The sequence below is a fragment of the Asterias amurensis genome, chromosome 5, assembly GCF_032118995.1.
Source record: "Asterias amurensis chromosome 5, ASM3211899v1".
Classification (NCBI taxonomy): Eukaryota; Metazoa; Echinodermata; class Asteroidea; order Forcipulatida; family Asteriidae; genus Asterias; species Asterias amurensis.
Window position 1 is genome coordinate 10939597 of NC_092652.1, and position 21272 is coordinate 10960868.

A 21272-nucleotide genomic window follows, 5' to 3' on the forward strand; every position below is an offset into this window, starting at 1 on the left:
CTCAAAATGTGTACAAGGCTCTAGCCTTGTGTACTCATCAGTTTTGCCAAAATTGTGTACAAGGCTATAGCCTTGTGTACTCATCAATTTTACCTCAAAATGTGTACAAAGCTCTAGCCTTGTGTACTCATCAGTTTTGCCAAAATTGTGTACAAGGCTATAGCCTTGTGTACTCATCAAATTTTGCCTAAAAATGCGTACAAGGCTCTAGCCTTGTGTACTCATCAGTTTTGCCAAAATTGTGTACAAGGCTATAGCCTCGTGTACTCATCAAATTTTGCCTAAAAATGTGTTCAAGGCTATAGCCTTGTGAACTCGTCAATGTCAAATTTTGCCTAAAAATGTGTGCCTTGTGTACTTGTCAATGTCAAATGTTTCCTAAAATGTGTACAAGGCTATAGCCTTGTGTACTCATCAATTTTGCCAAAAATGTGTACAAGGCTATATAGCCTTGTGTACTCATCAATTTTGCCAAAAATGTGTACAAGGCTATAGCCTTGTGTACTCATCAAATTTTGCCTAAAAAGTGTACAAGGCCTTGTGTACTTGTCAATGTCAAATTTTGCCAAAAATGTGTACAAGGCTATAGCCTTGTGTACTCATCAATTTTGCCAAAAATGTGTACAAGGCTATAGCCTTGTGTACTCATCAATTTTGCCAAAAATGTGTACAAGGCTATAGCCTTGTGTACTCATCAAATTTTGCCTAAAAAGTGTACAAGGCTATAGCCTTGTGTACTCATCAAATTTTGCCTAAAAAGTGTACAAGGCTATAGCCTTGTGTACTCATCAATTTTGCCTCAAAATGTGTACCAAGGCTATATAGCCTTGTATACTCATCAAATTTTGCCTTAAAAGTGTACAAGGCCTTGTGTATTTGTCAATGTCAATTTTTGCCTAAAATGTGTACTCATCAATTTTGCCTCAAAATGTGTACCAAGGCTATATAGCCTTGTATACTCATCAAATTTTGCATAAAAAGTGTACAAGGCCTTGTGTATTTGTCAATGTCAAATTTTGCCTAAAAAGCGTACAAGGCTATAGCCTTGTGTACTTGTCAGTGTCATATTTTGCAAAAAAATGTGTGCCTTGTGTACTTGTCAATGTCAAATGTTTCCTAAAATGTGTACAAGGCTATAGCCTTGTGTACTCATCAAGTTTTGCCTAAAAAGTGTACAAGGTCTTGTGTACTTGTCAATGTCAAAATTTGCCTAAAAATGTGTACAAGGCTATAGCCTTGTGTACTCATCAATTTTGCCAAAAATGTGTACAAGGCCTTGTGTACTTGTCAATGTCAAATTTGTGTACTCATCAAATTTTTCCTAAAAAGTGTACAAGGCTACAGCCTTGTGTACTCATCAAATTTTGCCAAAAATGTGTACAAGGCTATAGCCTTGTGTACTCATCAAATTTTGCCTTAAAAGTGTACAAGGCTATAGCCTTGTGTACTCATCAAATTTTGCCTAAAAAGTGTACAAGGCTATAGCCTTGTGTACTTGTCAGTGTCATATTTTGCCAAAAAATGTGTACATATCAAATTTTGTCTGTACTAGTCAATGTCACACTTTGCCTAAATAGTGTACAATGCTATAAGCCTTGTGTACTCATCAAGTTTTGCCTAAAAAGTGTACAAGGCTATGTGTACTTGTCGATGTCAAATTTTGCCTTAAAAGTGTACAAGGCCTTGTGTATTTGTCAATGTCAATTTTTGCCTAAAATGTGTACAAGGCTATAGCCTTGTGTACTCATCAATTTTGCCTCAAAATGTGTACCAAGGCTATATAGCCTTGTATACTCATCAAATTTTGCATAAAAAGTGTACAAGGCCTTGTGTATTTGTCAATGTCAAATTTTGCCTAAAAAGCGTACAAGGCTATAGCCTTGTGTACTTGTCAGTGTCATATTTTGCCAAACAATGTGTGCCTTGTGTACTTGTCAATGTCAAATGTTTCCTAAAATGTGTACAAGGCTATAGCCTTGTGTTCTCATCAAGTTTTGCCTAAAAAGTGTACAAGGCCTTGTGTACTTGTCAATGTCAAAATTTGCCTAAAAATGTGTACAAGGCTATAGCCTTGTGTACTCATCGATTTTGCCAAAAATGTGTACAAGGCCTTGTGTACTTGTCAATGTCAAATTTGTGTACTCATCAAATTTTTCCTAAAAAGTGTACAAGGCTACAGCCTTGTGTACTCATCAAATTTTGCCAAAAATGTGTACAAGGCTATATATAGCCTTGTGTACTCATCAATTTTGCCAAAAATGTGTACAAGGCTATAGCCTTGTGTACTCATCAAATTTTGCCTTAAAAGTGTACAAGGCTATAGCCTTGTGTACTCATCAAATTTTGCCTAAAAAGTGTACAAGGCTATAGCCTTGTGTACTTGTCAGTGTCATATTTTGCCAAAAAATGTGTACATATCAAATTTTGTCTGTACTAGTCAATGTCACACTTTGCCTAAATAGTGTACAATGCTATAAGCCTTGTGTACTCATCAAGTTTTGCCTAAAAAGTGTACAAGGCTATGTGTACTTGTCGATGTCAAATTTTGCCTAATAAGTGTACAGGGCTATGTGTACTTGTACTCATCAAATTTTGCCAAAAAATGTGTACAAGGCTTGTGTACTCATCAAATTTTGCCTAAAAATGTATTACAAGGCTCCAGCCTTGTGTACTTGTCAATGTCAAATTTTGTCTGTACAAGTCAATGTCAAATTTTGTCTAAAATCGTACAAGGCTATAATTCTTGTGTACTTGTCAATGTAAAATTTTGTCTAAAAATGTGTACAAGGCTATAGCCTTGTGTATATCAAATTTTGTCTGTACCTGTCAATGTCATATTTTGTCAAAAAAATGTACAAGGCTATAGCCTTGTATACTCATCAAATTTGCCTAAAAATGTGTACAAGGCTATAGCCTTGTGTACTCATCAATTTTGCCTAAAAAGTGTACTTGTCAATGTCATATTTTGTCAAAAAATTGTACAAGGCTATAGCCTTGTGTACTCATCAAATTTGCCTAAAAATGTGTACAAGGCTATAGCCTTGTGTTCTCATCAATTTTGCCTACAAATGTGTACTTGTCAGTGTCAAATTTTGCCTAAAATGTCTACAAGGCTATTGCCTTGTGTACTCATCAAATTCTGCCTAAAAATGTGTACAAGGCTATAGCCTTGTGTATAATCAATTTTTGTCTGTACTTGTCAATGTCAAATTTTGTACAAGGCTTGTGTATCTCATCAAATTTTGCCTAAAAATGTACACAAGGCTTTAGGGTGATTATTCCGGGTGGGAAAGTAAAGGAGGGGCCGGGACTAGCCCACCCCTGAAAGGTTCTAACGGGTGATCACCACGCTGGTTTCGATCAGACTTTTTAGTCCCCTGAACGCCTGGCCTTCACTCTTAACTAACTTTCTGCACAAATTTGCTTAAATTTTAATTTTAAACGTTGAAATTACCCCTTGTGTTTTTTAAAATATATGAACCAAATTTAATAAAAAATACTCTGTCCTTTATTTTTTATCTGGATTTAATTTACCCGTGTGATTTTTTGACTTCCTCTAGTGATTTTTTTTTCAAGTTTAAGGCTCATTTTATGAAGAATAAATCCCTTGTATTTTTTTCTTTCTTTTCCCACGAAATTTTTGACAGAATGTGATAAACAAGCTTGTTCAATTTTGGACCTAAATTTGATACCCCCAGTGATGTTGTTTAAAGGCCCTTTATAGTAGTCCCAAATGCTGGATTTACCCCTTGTGATTATTTTTTAGTTTCAGGTCCTTTTATGTATAGGCGTATAGGCCAACATGCCGGGAATAACCCCTTGTGGTTTTCCCCCTGATAATTTAACAGAGTGATAAAAATACTGGACTTATACCCGTACCCCTTGTGATTTTTGTTTTCAGTTTAAGGCCCATTTTTTGTAGAGAATCCCTTGTGTTCTTTTTGTTTTGAGTATTTTCACAGAATGTGACAAAAATGCTGGAATTACCCCTTCCAGTTTGGACCTAGATTTGGTATATAATGCTGAAAACCTTGTGGTTTTGTTTCCTTTTGACATAATGTGATAAAATGCTTGGACTTACTTGTGATTCTTTTAATTGTGGACCTAAGTTTGATAAAAATTGTGGACTTACGGTAACCCCTTGTGATTTTATTTTATTTTAAGACCCTTTTTATGTAGGCCTGTGCTTTCCTTTCCTAGAAAACTGAACAATACGAAACGGGCAACGACAGGACAATACATTAACTTGAGTTTATATTATGAAACACCGTAAGCACGCGATGAAAGTTTTATTATTCGCAAAGACTTGTGGGTAAAAAAACTTTCTGTACAGTTTGCGCATGCGCACACCGAGGAGCTTGGACGTCAACGAAAATCAGGCAACGTCGCGTTTTTGTTTATTTGTTGCCGATGCTTTTTTTTGTATTAAAGTAAGAAGTTACTTAAAATCAACGATGTAATTGTAAGGTTCTGTAAACACGTATTTAGGGAATTAAGTGACTAACTGCCGGACGGTGCAAAGTCGAGACTTAGTCTTAGTTTTAGTCTTGAGTTTTTGTGTTTTCCAACAACACAGCAGAAGGCAAAACAGAACGCCGAGTGTGTGTGTTTACGTAGTCAACACTACGTTCGGATGTTGTGATGTTTCCAAGATGTTGTTCCCAATGCCATTTCTTGGGACTGCATTTGTATTTCTTTTGTTGAGGTGTTTTCAAGGAGCAATCGGCAAAGGTAGCTATGCTTTTACAAGTTATTGTGGAATGGTCATTTTGTAAATCTCGAACCCACCAATCAGAAAGTAGTTGTGTTAACTTCTTTTCTATGCAAACTTTGCCTTGCTTGTTTGAGTTGGACCGCCATTCATTGTTCATACAAGATGTTACCTTCTTCCTGAAAAATAGACACCGTACTAGTCGTATCAGTCACTGTTCATTTGTTGTCTCCATCCTTTTAATTTATGACGAGTTTATTATACGGGAATATATAGGATGATAGCGTATATTTATGAGTAGGCCTAGGCCTAAATTTACAATCAGAGAGAGAGGCCAAATGTATTCTGATTTTTTTCTGTAGACAAACATTAACAAAGCATTATAAAAATTATTTTATATAAAAATAGGCCTATATGCGAAAACAATCTGAAAAAAAGATTGGAGTGCTTTGCGCAACATTAAGGTTTATCGTGATTCGTCAGAACCCGAATGCCTTGTGGGAAATAAAGTGGCATTTTGCTAGATATGCAGTGTATGTTGTCATGCACGACTTTTGCGCACGCATCTCCTATTTATACCTTTGTGTGGTTTCAAGAGCGCCCTCTCTTGATACTTTGCTATTCGCGATGAACCTTATGTCATTTCCTTTACTGATGAATGATAGTGATTGTTTTGAAAGCTGGAAAGGGACCTCACCAAGTAACTCAAAAATTAAGCTATCCCATCCACACATTGTGCACAAACAGATTTTTCCAGCATAATTCTATAGATACAGAAAACAAATTATTCTGTTATATTTTGTTTTATTGTTAATTTTGTTTTCGGACCCCCCCCCCCTCATAACATACAATCCTTTTTAGAAACACCAAAAAGCCCAAGAGATTTAAACTGATTGATTAAAAAGTCCCATTTCTTTGTTTTGTTTGCAAGCGTTACTTCTTAATCTTTGACGATTCACCCAGAACTTTGGTTAAGGCCAAGAAGCTTAAATGGATTAAATTTTCTAAATTCTACTGCATTACAAAAGGATAGGAAACTAGTAAACTACACTACCTACAGTAAGTTAGGTCACTCAAACATTCATGATGTAGAATGCAATTATATTGCTAATCACAACCAATACCCAATAACAGGGGTCAGACCAACACTCTGCCAGGCACTTGATTATAAAAGACAAAAGAAAAAAAGGAACATTCTTTTGTTTTTTAATTTGTATTTTCAGATACATTGAATGAAGTCATACGTCATTTTGAACCACTGAACTATGACACTGATACATTGATTGGGCTTGCTCAGCCACAGTGTCAGATAAACAAAAGTCCACTGATGAGTCAAAATGAGGATGCTTTGATCAACTGGGAGGTCTCTGCATTTGGAAGGTGATAACATTATCTCTTAAAATTAATCAGTAAGCCTAAATCTTTCATATAAGCACTCGAGATGTGAAAAGCTTGGAAGTGCCGTACTGGATGTCAAGATACAAAACCTGCTTGATAATGCATCCATTTTACAGTGTCTTTAAAGATGCTATGTCAGAGTTTTGGCCGTTTTGACCCAAATATTTTGATTTAAAATTCAATAGGTATTTTGATGGTGGTCGAGAAAATTACAAGCTTTCATTTGAGCCATTGCTCGAACAAGTTCGCCAATTGTTTGTAGCAGTGAAATAAAGTGCTCAAAATTAGTTTTGTTCGGGATCCCGACAATAAATCAGGTGATTTATTTAAAGAAACGTTTTAAGTTTTTGGTATGGTTCCTGACCATTAAAAGTACCGGTAAAAGTTAAACTTTCTTTCGTTAGAGCAGGTGATACTCTTTGATATACCATTCACTCAAAAAACCCTATTTTTTAATGTTTTGGGGCCAAAAGTCGGACATAGCATCTTTAATGAGAGTTTTGTTATATCCAACCAATTTATTTTCAATTCCAAACATTCTTCCATTATTCTCTTGCAACTCTAGTCACCAATTGAGTCAAAACTTTCACAGATTTGTTTTATGTATGCATATAAAATGTTGAAATACACAAAATGAGAATACTGCTCGTCCTTGACAATTACCAAATGTGTCCAGGGGTCGATTTCACAAAGAGTTTGGACGAGTAACTCGTCCTAACTTAGGATTAATCTTAATGTCTGCATGCTACAGTGCGGGGTTGGGACTCGTCCTAAGTCCTAAGATTAGTCTTAAGTTAGGAAGAGTTTTGTGAAATCGACGGCAGTGCCTTCATATCTATTACACCCCAAAAGTGAAAAACATTTTTGTTGTAACAGCTCACCAGAGAATCAAAGAATAAAGTGTTGATCTTTCCAACAAATTCAACTAAAATATAGATTTTCTGTTTCTGTTTCAGATCATTTCACTTACAGCTCTCTCTGCATCACGATATCATCAGCAAAGATGCTAAACTAACTGTTGTTAAAACTGAAAGCACAATCACAAAAAACCTAGTTTCCAATCTCTACAGAGGCATCCTTAAAGGTGAGATTAATATTTCTGACTTTAAGATGAAAATTGGGTCAAATTTTCTCTCATATCCAGCAATGCTTGTCTTGCAAGCAAAAAGTAGTGGATAGATTATAGCAAAATTTGTATGTGTTCAACATTGTCAGGGACAGAGTGAGATGTTTAGAATCTACCCACTTATAGGATACATAACAACTTTACCAAAACCTCCCTACCACTCTAGTTTAGAATAAATGAATTGCAATTTAGCTGACTGTATTATCTGGAGAGGTTTAGATTATGTTGCAGTCCTGATACTTTGTTCTTGAAAGGGCAAGGGCACCAAGGCGTTTCCTCCTTTGTAAAGAGCACTTCTATGAGGAAATAAGAAATCTTTATTGGAACATTTCAAGGGGGCACCAAGACAATGACCAAAGGGCAACGAAGGAAATTGCCCATGTGAAGTATTTCCCTTGATATTACCCTAAAGTGCTCTATTATGACATTACTTTGTGAGCATGCATTGCCCAACTATTGTGTATTTTTTAGTGTTATATTTCTATTCATATTTATACTTATATTTATACATAGTTTTTAATGATTCCTGTAAGTGGCGGCTTTTTTTTTTTTGGGGGGGGAGGTGCAATCAAGGGTTTAGGATAGGAAGCTCAAGTTCAACTTCCTCGTCCCTACTTCTGCCACTGCAAAAGTGTAGTAGTTGTACCGTAGGCAGTGTTTTGTTAGTCTCCAACTTCAAAATTAGGTATTCCTTGTGTGTAACTGCCATACTTGGATATTCAGTTCACTGCCATAAGGCAAATTTTGCATTAGAAGTTTAACATAATAATGGAAACATTCAGTCTTTGCAGGACAAATAGTCGCCTCATGATTAAGGTCTATAATGGAGTTTGTTTGGAAATGCTTTTGTATGTCCTGGTAAATGGAGTTTATTGATCAAGAGTGGTCTCAAAAGTAGTTGTTGGCAAACAGAAACGTTCAGTTCTAAGGAAAGCATTTACTTTTGGATTTTTCTTTTTTTTTAACATACACACATTTTCCACTTCACAACTTTTTGATTGTTACAAGCAATTGAGGACCTATAGCACTGAGCCAATAAAATATGAAAATCACATCAAGAACTTCCTGTTCTTGTCAAATCATAATTTAATTACAGATGATGAGCACTCTTCCATACATGGCCATATCATCAATGGCACCTTTGATGGAATCATCAAGACATCTAACGAGACTTATCACTTAGAACCATCAGCCCGTTTCCTCAACGAGCCAGAATTTCACTCAGTGATCTACCGTGCTACAGACATTCAAATTAACAACAAGCAAGCTAAGGCAGGCCCCTGTCAACTATGTAGTGTAACCTTTGCACCGCCCAACAGTCAAACTAAAGATGTCTTCAAGAAGATAATAAAAAACTCAATAGACTCGTCACAATCCCAAGATGAAATCGATGGATCAAACGCCAGAGAGCGCCAAACTGAGTTTGATCAGACAGCTAAGACGTGTGAACTCTACATAGTAATAGATCATACTTTCTTCAAGGAAGTGGCAGATAGTGATGTGTCTATGGCAATAGCAGAGGTTGCATTTCACATTGCGGAGGCTGACTCTGTGTATAGAGCTACAGATTTTGATGCGGATGGAATCGGTGAGTTGAAAATCCCTAATTCAGCCTAATTTCAAGTCTCTTCTTTAGTATTCAGACCATTTTGGACGGCCAATCAAAGTTAAGCCTGGTTCATACTTCCTGCGAATGTGAATGATGCAACAAATGGTACGTGCTCCATGTCACTTTATGATGCAAAGAAATTCGCTTTGAACAAAGCATTTGCACCAAGTATGAACCTGGCTTAAGCCTAGCAATAGACATGCCAAGGGAGGTATTGGGAACGGGGTTTACATGTAGGCCTATTATAAATGTATCTTTCTTGTTCAGACTCACTAGCTACAACTGAAACATTTTTTTAAATCGAAGTGTCTGTTTGGTAAGACACTGCTCTAGGATTGCTAATGTTGTCAGTTCAAATCCCACCCAATATGGCAATAAATTTTTCACAGAGCTCGGGAAAGTACTGTGGTAACAGTGCTATAAAGGTAAAACCAAAATTAATATTCTTTATCCTATTGTTATGTTGTTGTTATGTCCTATTTCTAAAAGATAAAAAGAGGAATTTTTTATTTTATTTCAGCGGATAATGTTGGTCTAGCCATCGGTGGGGCCACCATCTTCGAGTCAGAATCTGCTCAGAATTATCTCATCTCCCAGGAGTACCAGGATGCGTATCGTTTCCTGTCTGACTTCTCCCTGTATGACTTCAGTTCTTATTGTATGGGTCTGGCCTTCACCTATCGGGATTTCAATGAAGGAATCTTGGGCTTGGCTTGGATGGGATACCCTGGCTCCGATAGCCCACCAGGAGGTGAGAAAAGTAGGGTACTTTCAGGCAATATGTTGAAGCGGTTGGAGGACCTCCGATGGATTCCACAAAGAGTTAAGACTAGTCGAGTTAGGACGAGGTACTCGTTCTAACTTAGGAATAGACCAATCCAGTCACGCAAGTGCTGGGCGCCGCCATGGGTGCCGCGCCATTGTGCGGTGTCTTTGTGCCTAATTTTTATGCACAAAGAGTTGATAAAATCGTTTTCCTTTTCACTTTTTATGGAAATTGAGCGTCTTCCTTGACACTCAGGTGCAATTTCCCTGACATTGCTACATGATATAACAATGTACTACATTCTTGATAATTTTTTTAAAATTAAGCAAAAAGTTAAATACTGAAATTCTGACATGGGGTATCGCATTTTAGCGACTTTTATGCAGTCCACGTGTCTTTTTCCCCTAACTCACCGAAGACAATCACAGTTTTAGTTGCAAATATTTGTGGTCAATCTGGAGCATTCTATATGGTTTAATTTTTGATTTGTTGTGAAAAAAAAAAAAAATTATTATTAGTATTTTTTGGACACCAGCCAAATTGTGCTGGTATCGTCATGCGTATCGGCCAGGTGCAATAGCCTGCGGCTGATTTCACGAAACGCTAGGATTAATCCTAACTCCCGTCCTAACTTAGGATGGGTTCAATGCGTCCTACGTATTTGGATGCGAAACTGAACCCGTCCTAAGGCAGAGTTTGGTGAAATCGACGGCTGGTTAAACAAACTGAAATTTCCCTGTTAGTAAAACAGCTTTATCAAGTTAGACCAAGTTCATACATTATCTCTCACTTGGGTTGAACAACATTAACAGTACATGTATCTTAGCCATGTATTAATGATGTTTCAATTGTTGTTATAGTCTGTATATTATGATTAAATTAATGTTGATACATTTGTTTCTTGTCGCCATTATTGGAATAAATGTCTAAACTATTAACCAGGGATATGTCAGAAGCAAGTTGTGTACATGGATGAAGGGCAGCCCAGCAGTCTGAACACTGCCATTGTTACTCTGCTCAACTTTGGTGTGTATATGCCACGCAGTGTTAGTGTCACTTCAGTCCTACATGAGCTGGGCCATGGATTTGGAAGCGAGGTCAGATATTTGTTAAAAGATGAGAAATATAGTTTTACAATAAGCAAAAGGTGAAAATAAGCTTAAAGGCAGTGGACTCTATTGGTAATTACTCAAAATAATTATTAGCGTTAAACCTTTCTTGGTGACGAGTAATGGGGAGAGGTTGATAGTATAAAACATTGTGAGAAACGGCTTCCTCTGAAGTGCCTTAGTTTTTGAGAAAGAGGTAATTTTCCACGAATTTGATTTCAAGACCTCAGATTTAGAACTTGAGGTCTCGAAATCAACCATCTAAATGCACACAACTCCGTGTGACAAGGGTGTTTTTGTCTTTCATTATTATCTTATTATCTCAGCTCCCTCTGAAGTGACGTAGTTTTCGAGAAAGAAGTAATTTTCCGAGAATATGATTTCGAGACCCCTTCGTGTGATAAGGGTGTTTTTTTCTTTCATTATTATCTCGCAACTTCGATGACCGATTGAGCTGAAATTTTCACAGGTTTGTTATTTTATGCTTAGTTGAGATACACCAACTGTGAAGATTAGTCTTTTACAGTTACCAATAGTGTCCACTGCCTTTAAAAGATGAGAAATAGTTTTACAATAAGCAAAAGGTGAAAATAAGCTGAACAAACATTCCTTATGAATAAGGGAGTTCTTTCCCATCTGAACCCCATTTCATAAAGCCTGTAAGCAGCCACTATTATTATTAATATTAAGCACGCAATTTGTTTGTTTGAAAGTATTGCTTAACAGAAACAGGTTATCAACAAAAACTACATTAAGTTTACATTGTTATGACTGGTGCCCTACTAAAACTTTGCTTAGCAAACATTTCAAGCATTTTTGGGGGCTTTTTTTGGCTCTATGAAATTGAGCCCAAGTCCACCATCTTTGCCCCCCCCCCATTTACCCTTTTATAGCTACATCAACTTATATCATAGAATCAGTACTTTTTCTCTTTCAGCATGACCCACAAAGCCAGAGTTGTTCCCCGTCTGGCTCCCAAGGTAACTACATCATGTACTCTCAAGCTACTGATGGGAACAGACCAAATAACGATCGCTTCTCAAGCTGCTCAAGGAGCCAGATTGCAGCCATGATCACATCCAAAGGGCATCAATGCTTAAAATGTAAGTTTGCGCCAAGAATTTAAAACTCAAACCATATGTTATAAGAGATGTTAAATTTGCATCAGGGATAAAAAATAGTAATTTTGGTTTTTACCCATACACCGATGTGTGTTAGCACTGTATACTCTGTGCTTTCCCGAGTCCTGTGAAAAAAAGACCACAGGCATATAACTCGGGTGGGATTCGAACCCCCGACCCTTTAGAGCAGTGTCTTGCCAACTAGACTACCAAGGTTGCCCGATAGCTAGAAGCAGGTCAATTCCTGGTTGTTATGGGTGTATACCCCCAAGCTAAGAGAAGGGGTTCGCCCCGGTGTTCCTGGCTGGATTGGCAGCATATTGCGCCACAGCACCTTGTAAACCATTACATGGTGCTTAAGGATTAGGCCTTACATCTCAAAATTCGCCCCACTCCTTGCAGTAATAACACCTGGCGCTTTGTATCCTTTGGCAAAAGGCGCGTTATAAATACGGTTATTATTTATTATTATTACTAGCTCTTGTAGTGCCTGAGAATATTGTTGCCAAGTATTGAATCATAGTTATTCTATGTAGATCCATATCATATTAGTGGCGGGTCATGGCCTATACGTTTATAAGAGCACCAGATTCAAACTCTGGTGTTTGTTCAGCATAGTATGGGTTTGGGTCCCGGTCGTGACACTTGCTACGTAAAATTGGGGAGGTAGTGCTTTATGCTCTACCAGTCAAAAACAAAGTTAGGATGACTTTTAAATCTGTTCTGTAGAAAGTAGCAGTGAGCTTTTCACAAGCAAACGGCTTCAGACAGGGTGCTTGTTTTTTCTTTATTTGCTGGTGGTAAATTTAATTGCTTGATGGCTTCATAAAAATATTTGGCACGGATATGCAAATCTTTCGCGAATAATTCTGACATGGTGGTTGGTTTTTATATTTTTTGGATAATTTGCTAGTACATAAATCTGTACGTATACAAACTTCATGGAAATGGGTCGAAGCATGCACTGTCAAGCTTCTGAAAATACCATCTCTTCACATAAAAAAAGTAAATAACTAATACAAAAATAAAAATTTAAATTGACTCTATCCAGGACCAGCCTGTTCGAGGGCACATAACAGTAAAAATACCATAACAAAATTACACAGAAAAAGTTTAAGAGAAAATGAGCCAGCGAAAATAGAAATACAATCCTTATTGACAACATTCTACTGGAAAAAATTAATGCAACCTAGGTACAATTTTAAATCTTAAAGAGCCAATAAAGGATGATCTCAATATTTCAACTATTACCTTTTTATGGCCAAATAGACATCGTAGATACCGGTTAATAACCATTTTACTCTCAAAATTTGCATTTAGTAACGAATTACTCGAGTCAAAAATGCAACCTGCAGCGCCGCTTTTTCAGCCGAGAGTCAAAAACGGCTTATTATTATTATTATTATTGATACGGTCCATGCTGTAAAAAACTTAGGTACGATACAGCATTAACAAAGTTCACAGTCAAATTAGAAACTAACCATAAGGATTTTTTTACTGTTGTTCACTCTCAGCCCAAGTAGCTCAGTATTGCGGTAATGGATTAGTTGAAGATGGAGAGGAGTGCGATTGTGGAAGTGATTCTATGTGTGCCTACGCTGATAACTGCTGTACACCAAAGGGGGGCCTTGGAACTGACCCAGAATGTACCTTCAGAAGACAACTTGGCCGAGTTTGTAGGTAAACAAATCTACCCCAAGGGAATATGTCATATATTCAGGCCAAATAAACACTATAGTCCTGTATCACGGTGCAGCCGTCTTGAATTTCTCCCATTGATATCAATGTGACCAAACCGAGGCTTGAAGAAAAAAATAATTTGCTTACTTGTTTAAAAAATGATTAATGTTATTGGATACAAGGAACATGACCAAGATGGAGGCAGCAGGTGTACAAGGTTTGGGCAAATTTGTCTGCATACACCCAACCCAAACAGTACACTCCTATCATGTCCACCATACCTCAAACAAGCTTATTAGAAGTCCTCGTCTTCAACTTGGCAAACCAAATCAAAGTTAGGAACTCTAAATATCAGGTCCACATTTCATAAATCTGACGTGTTGAAGATACCAGTGAGCCTTTCACAAGAAGTACTTTTCTTAAACTTAGCAAACCAAACCAAAGTTAGGAACTGTAAATATCAGGTCCACATTTCATAAATCTGACATGTAGAAAGTAGCAGCGAGCCTTTCACAACAAGTACTTTTCTTCAACTTGGCAAACCAAACCAAAGTTAGGAACTCTAAATATCAGGTCCACATTTCATAAATCTGACATGTTGAAAGTAGCAGCGAGCCTTTCACAAGAAGTCCTTTTCTTTAACTTGGCAAACCAAACCAGAGTTAGGAACTCTAAATATAAGGTCCACATGTCATAAGTCTGACGTGTTGAAAGTAGCAGCGAGCCTTTCACAAGAAGTCCTCGTCTTCACCTTGGCAAACCAAACCAAAGTTAGGAACTCTAAATATCAGGTCCACATGTCATAAAATGTACATTCATTTGTTAAATCCTAAAGTGGCTGAAAAAAAGTATTTCCACTCGTATTTCAAATTTTATACAAACTTTGTGAAATTGGTCAGGAAAACCAATGTCAAATTCTAAACAAAATTTGTTAGTAATTTGTCAGTGAATAGCTTTGAGGAGACTCTAAAGAGGGTGTGGATGTAATGAAGCAAATGACCTTCCCCTACCCAATAAACCAGGTTTTATTCATGTTTATATTGCAGTCCATTGACATCCAAGTGTTGTGATTCTAGATGTCATTTAATACCTGCAACTTGGTATGTACAATGTTCATCCAGCGAAGAATGTCAACAAGAGTCATTCTGCAAATATCCTTTGAAAAGTACAATTAAAGCAACTCATCTCATTTATGTCTTTGACTTCTATCAATATCAAATACCTGACTAAGAGTTAGATGGTGTCCTGATAAAAAAATATGTTGTGTAGAGTTACATAAAATTCTTTATAGAATTCCATAGAATATATAGTAGAAGTTTATAGAGCAACGAGTTTCTATCAAAATTTCATACCTACATGTAGTAAGGCTTGCTAATGACATACAGTACATTACATCTTCCTTGCGTTGTGTTTTTTGTGTATGTAAGATCATTCTTGAACCTATATATACTGCTTTTTCAAATTTTAAAATAAGTTTTCAGGTCCAATCGCCCCAAATGTTTATTAAATGTTGTAAGCCAATTTTTAACTTTAACAATCCTTGATACTTCAAACAATAGAGGTAGACGTACAAAAACTGACTACCAAAATGATGCTGTAACTTGAACAGGAAAATTTGTATTAGTTGTTCCCATTTAGACAATGGACCATTGTAAGTTATAGACCGTATTGAATAACCCCTTTTTGCTATGAAAAGTTGCCATCTTGTAGGGCAAACCGTATGCGCGTCCAAACGCATCCTTCATCGAAGCATGCAACATTCAAGATTTAATTTCTACGGCAAATGCACGCACACATACACGCACTTGCACATACGCCATCTTGTAGGTCAGATATTTGAGCCGCAGGATGTCATATTCAATACGGTCTATTGTCCTTAACTGTTTATGAACTGGCTCCAGTGCGGTCTGTCCCCAGTCTGAATCTCAACCTGATGGTTCTAGGTGTGACGGAGACGTTAATAGATGCTTTGATGGTCAATGTGTCTTAGGCCCATGCTATGATCTAGGTCTTCAAGATTGCTTATGTAACTATGACGTCAACAATCCCCAACAAAGCTGTCAACTCTGCTGCCAGGTATAACCCCTCTTTTTTCTTGATCCCCATTTTAGACATTGTTTATAAACTTGTTTACATTGAAACTGTAATAGTAATAATGGTGCAATAATTAGCACAGAAAGAATAGAGTCTAAAGACAAGTTCAAATTCTTCACATGACCTATGCCATATAATTCACCTTTGTTAGCTGGGCCCAATTTATTGGCTTACCGTAAGCAAAGATTTGACGCTTTTAGAAGCAGGGAGTTCTGCTCTTACATCAAGCAAATTTCACAGGTTAGCCGGGAATTTCCTTCGCTTACACAGCTTGCGCAGAAATTTGGCGCTTGCACAGTTAGCGGAGAATGGTGATTGCAAGCGCAAAATTGTTCGGTAAGCAGAGCCGTGAAATTCTGTTTAAAGGGATGCTGCAGTGAATTCAAATAAAACAGTTAATTTTGCGGTCATTTATTTCTGATATATGTATTGAACATCAATAAAATGTTTTTGTTTATTCCCGACATATCTGACTTGCGTAATTAGCGAGTAAGTCATGCCCCCCCCATTTGTGGATTGTTACCGCCCCCCCCTACCATCGACGTCACGTTGGGAGTTCAAACATATCGTCGGCAAAAAGAGTCTGGTCCCTAACTACACGCGCCTAGGTACCAGGCCACACAGTGCAAACGTCTCTATATGCACACAGCCAGGGGGCCCGACGGCTCGGGTTCCCGACATGACGTCACGTTTATGTAAATGTAAATGAAGGCTCCCTTTTAGGGGCGGGTGGGTTCCCCTAATCTCTTGAAAACCATTTTTAAAATACTTGCGCATTTAATAAAAAAAAATATTTCAGGTTTAAAAAGTCATGTTAATTAATTGTTTAAATGAATAAAAAAAACACTGCAGCCACCCTTTAAAGATGAAAAGAAGTTATAAGCACTGGAGGCTTGTGGCTGCTTTGATTCCCAAAGGTTAATTTATCAAAACTCATTACTTTTCAATTCCTGTTTATGTTTGCATCTGCTTTGTTGTTGCACAGTTGAATATTTACACCTTCACTTTTTTTAGGGGGAGGATAGGGGGAATATAATTCAAATTATTAAAAAAAACAATTTTCAAAGCCTAGGCCAATTTTTAGAGCTGCTCAAAAATAAGCAGGATATTTTTTTATGGTATTACATGGCTGGTCTATGTGGGAGAGGGGTTCAGAGGGGTTCAGAGGGGTTCAGAGGGGTTCAGAGGTGTTCAGAGGTGTTCAGGGGTGTTCAGAGGGGTTCAGAGGGGTTCAGAGGGGTTCAGAATATGCAGCAAGATAGTCCTCAAAGAACATAATCTACTTGGGAAGTAGATACACATATGGTGTTACTGCAAACTAAATATATATTGATACCTCACCATGCAATGCCTCAAATCCCACACAAATACATAGATGTTGTTACAAAGGATGTTTACAATCGCACAACTATTGTGATAAAAAAAAAATCAATTGCAGCTAATTGTTTTTTGTGTGTATCATGACCTCCTGCAGGTGGATAGTGAGTGTGTACCAGCTGTGAGTCTTGGATTGGTAGCAGCCAATGGAGATATTATACAGAAACAACCTGGCAGTGTATGTCATGCTTATACAGGTACCACAAATAAAACTCCCATTATCATTAATGCACTAACAGTGCTACAATTTAGTTACATATTCTGTAATAAAAAATTCCCGTTTTCAAAAACATTTTTTTTATCATACATATAATTTTTTCCCCCAAGTTTCAAGTGATAAAGAGTTATAGCTTCGTAATTAAATTAATTGACACAAGGATAATTTTTACAAGGTTTAGCTTTGTATTTTCACGAAAAACCATATTTTGGTATGCCATTTTTTGTGTACAAAGTGCTGGCATGGTGCCAAAATTAATATTCTGTGTTTTTAGTTTTCAAAAAGAGACACTTTGTATTACCTAGATATTTCATTTTTCAATTAAAGACACTTTTGTCACGCATTTGGTTTGTAAAGGACGACGCACTGCTCATAGACCTCATTGGGGCAGTTTTCACAAATAGACAATTGTGTTAAACCATAGAGCAAGGAACAGAAGGAGTTACAACTAGTCTTGTTCAAAGATTCCACGTGTGTTAGCCCCCCAAATTATTATAATTATCATCGGCAGAAACATCTGCTGGCGCATTGCCTAGTATAAAGAACTAGGTATTATATGTCTGTGGTTACGTCACAGAAAAAAATACACAGATTGCATTGAGTTCAAGCGTCCTTCTCAACCAATTGGCATACGGCAAGGATGATTTTAGCTAAGAATAACGACATTTCAATGATTTAAGCAAAAGAAAATGCAATAGGAATCACCTCTTTGTAATATTCATATAAAACAAACACAAAATCAGTTGAATAATTACGGCTCTCAATTTTCTTAACCAAAAATATCCCACCCCAAATTGTCTAAAAGTAAAAATAAAAATCCATTTTATATTCCTTTTTTCAGTTTGTGTCTAATTGTGTTCTGTTGTTCAAATGCATATCCCCTGATAAGAAAAACATTTGCAAACAATGTCACTTCGTTTTCACTTGCCGGAGACCATCGACATTCTTTTCATGATAAAAAAAATCTAAACAGTGTCATAACTCATCACAGGAAAGGCCAATTTGTTTGCTTCAAAACTCAGTAGGAAGCTCAAAGTCGACAGTTTCTAATGTAGCACTGTGCGCATACATTGGACTTGTGTGTTGCTACTTTACCACTCCAATAATTATGAATGTAAAACGACGTAATACCAGCGACGGCAGCGAAAGGCGGTAAAACACATGGGGTACAAAGAGCTCGCTGCGATCGGAATGTGTACAGCCTTTTACAGCAAGCATATTTCACGGGTGTATAGCAGGGAACTTTGGCTTCTGCACGTGTGTACGCCACGTTACTAGGCATTCTACGCTTACAAGGCTAGCGCAGAAATCCACCACCTGCCACGTAGGCACAGAGTGGTGATCGTAAGCGCAGAATTCGGCGGTAAGCAGAGCCATGAAATTGGGCTCAGTTGACCAGAAGGACACTTAGCCTAAATGATGTACTTTAAATATTCTTGACACATTGCTTTGCAAGCATCTTTACCATGTAGATAATGTTGGCTCAAAGGAGCTAATCATCATTATACTCGTCTAAGCAACACTTCCATCAAAATTTTTTTGAAAAAGCAGTAATAATTGAAGCAATATGGAATTTGAAATTAGTTGTGATTTGATGCGTTTCTTTCACACCCAGGATATTGTGATCTAAAAGGTGATTGTGTGACATTGGACACAGACTCTGCACTGGATAAACTCAAGAATCTCTTCACTAAAACACACTCTAAAGATGTAGCCTACTGGCTGTATAGAAACTGGTACTATCTGGTATGTGGTGTGCTCAGCTTTGGTATAGTGTCTTTGATGGTCAGAATCACACGTGATTATTGGGGGAACATGCGAAGCGCTGTCCGGAGAATACGTGAGAATACATCAAGTACTGCAGAACATGCAAGACAAGAAGACCTGAACCAAGGTAGATAAAGTAGTCTCATATCGCGTGTCATGGCCTACAGTTAAGAGCACCGGATTCAAGCTCTGGCGTTTGATTAACAGAGTGTGGGCCCGAATCCCGGTCGTGACAATTGCTACGTAAAATTGGGGAGGTAGTGCTTTCTGCTCTACCAGCCAGGCTTTGGATCGTTAATACCCAAGCCTACATCCGTAATGACTGTAAAGGGGGTAACCCTGTTTCAGCCCCAGGAGTAGGTGGCAACGGCCTCTGGAAAAAAAATAATTGTAGACTACACCTTGAAGTGGCCTTCAGGCCTTGTGTGTCTGGCAACTTGCATAACAAAACAAAAATATATGAGTGAATATGATTAATTTGGAACTTTATTAAATGTTTTAGTCAGAACTTAGTTAATTTCTCAGGCTGACTGGAACCCAGCTGAGCTTTTAAGAACAGCTCTACACTGGCTTTTCAAAGGCAGAGGGGCAAAGTAGTAGCAAGTAATTTTTTAAGGGGAGGTTTCTACCATTGTTACATTGAAACTGTGCGAGTTTAATGTAAATCTGTTTGACATTGTGTTTTGTGTCCTACAAAAAATACCCAGACACTTTAATGTGAATAAAGTAATTTTTTTAACATGATAAACAAAATTCTGACCAAAAGTGGAAACGGGAATCCACTTGAGTCCATTCTTGAGAATTGAGTAGATACTGATTATTATTAAAAACCTTCTCACCACCTCTTAATTGTTTTTTTCTCTTCCAATTTTGTTTCTGTGTGTGTGTGTAGTAGATTCAACCACCGAACCACATGATGCTGCAACCACCATACCCACGGTCTGTAACAGTGTAACTCAGGTTTAGTAGAGAGGTTTCAAAAGCGTACGGATACAGACACAGATACGTCGACACTTTGTGCGTTCACGTGATGTGTATCCGCGACTATTGTATTTTGCATACACGTAAGCAACGGATACGGGAGCTCATACACGTCGTAGATAAATGGATACTGTTTTGCAGACTTTTAGTTGTATTTTTGTCCAAGATCAAAACCATTTCCCGCGGATTTGCTTTCACTGGTATTGTGCTTGATATAGACAGAAAACTGTTAGTCATTTGCCAGCAAAACGATGAGAAAATGCAGTGTATAATACAAAGGGTCTCTATCGGTCTTTCAAAAAAACACTCATGATGAATGCAAGCGCACTTAAGTGACACATACTTATAGTTTGCGAAACACTATCCAACACAAGGAGGAAGTGAACGGATACGGTTATCATTACCGTATTTGTATCTGTATCCGCAAAAATCTGTGAAACCTCTCTAGTACCAGGATACAACATACCAATTTCAGCTGACGGAAGCGTAAGAATTGGCAATAAACTAAAAATTAATACATGAAAGCTTATATCAGTGTAACTCTTCTCCAAGACTTACTCAATTATCAGAAACGTTGCTGGTATTTAATGTTAGAATGTGGAAGAACAATTAAATGCTGTCCATTTGAAGGTTAATATGACTTTTATCTCAATGTTGTTTTGACTGTCTATGTTAATTTATTCATTTTTAACAAAACCAAGTGCCAAAAATGTATAATAACAGTTTTATGATTTGTATAAATGGTGGTGAAAATTGCAAGTCATGATTTATTTAAAGTGACTAAAAGTTGTTTTTATCGTCTATGTTAATTTATTTACTTTTAACAAAACCAAGTGCCAAATATGTATAATAACAGTTTTATGATTTGTATAAATGTTGGTGAAAATCGAAAGTAATGTTTTCCAATTATGTGCCGAATAAACTGCTTATATCTTATAAAATACTTTTTCAAAACTATGAAAGTTTTTCAAGGTGATTTTCATTATAGATTAACCTTAAACAATAATTATTTTTTAATCAGAAGTCAAAGAATGGATCTAACATTTGAATAAATTCAATATTTTTCACAATGGACATTGTCAAGACTTTTAAATACTTAACTTTTTCAGCGTCGATCCAATAATGCAATACTTTAGATTACAGATAAGGTTAGTTTTCTTTGAGGTATATTGTTGTTTTTTTAAACAGATTTTCAAGGGTACTTTTATACTTTTTTACATGAATAAAATGTTTTTACACATCTTTAACGAAGTTGTATTCAAACTATGTGATTTTTTCTTTCAATCTGACAACACTTCTTCTGTGCCATTGCATCT

At 37.0% G+C, this 21272-nt stretch overlaps 1 protein-coding gene across 2 annotated transcripts; it reads left to right on the forward strand.

The window, feature by feature from the left end:
- The first annotated feature begins 4359 nt into the window (after positions 1 to 4359).
- Positions 4360 to 21055, forward strand: LOC139937616 (disintegrin and metalloproteinase domain-containing protein 10-like). Of its 2 annotated transcripts, none has more exons than XM_071932844.1 (13): positions 4360 to 4731; positions 5935 to 6091; positions 7066 to 7193; positions 8332 to 8823; positions 9365 to 9595; positions 10553 to 10707; positions 11657 to 11822; positions 13355 to 13520; positions 14567 to 14671; positions 15413 to 15596; positions 17089 to 17188; positions 18824 to 19102; positions 19868 to 21055. In XM_071932844.1, exons 1-13 carry the CDS (start codon positions 4653 to 4655, stop codon positions 19939 to 19941), a joined length of 2316 nt encoding a protein of 771 aa, XP_071788945.1. In that variant the 5' UTR covers positions 4360 to 4652; the 3' UTR covers positions 19942 to 21055. The 2 variants fall into 2 exon arrangements, with proteins under 2 accessions (XP_071788945.1, XP_071788946.1); XM_071932845.1 differs by having other exon boundaries at positions 19871 to 21055.
- The last annotated feature ends 217 nt before the right edge of the window (positions 21056 to 21272 follow it).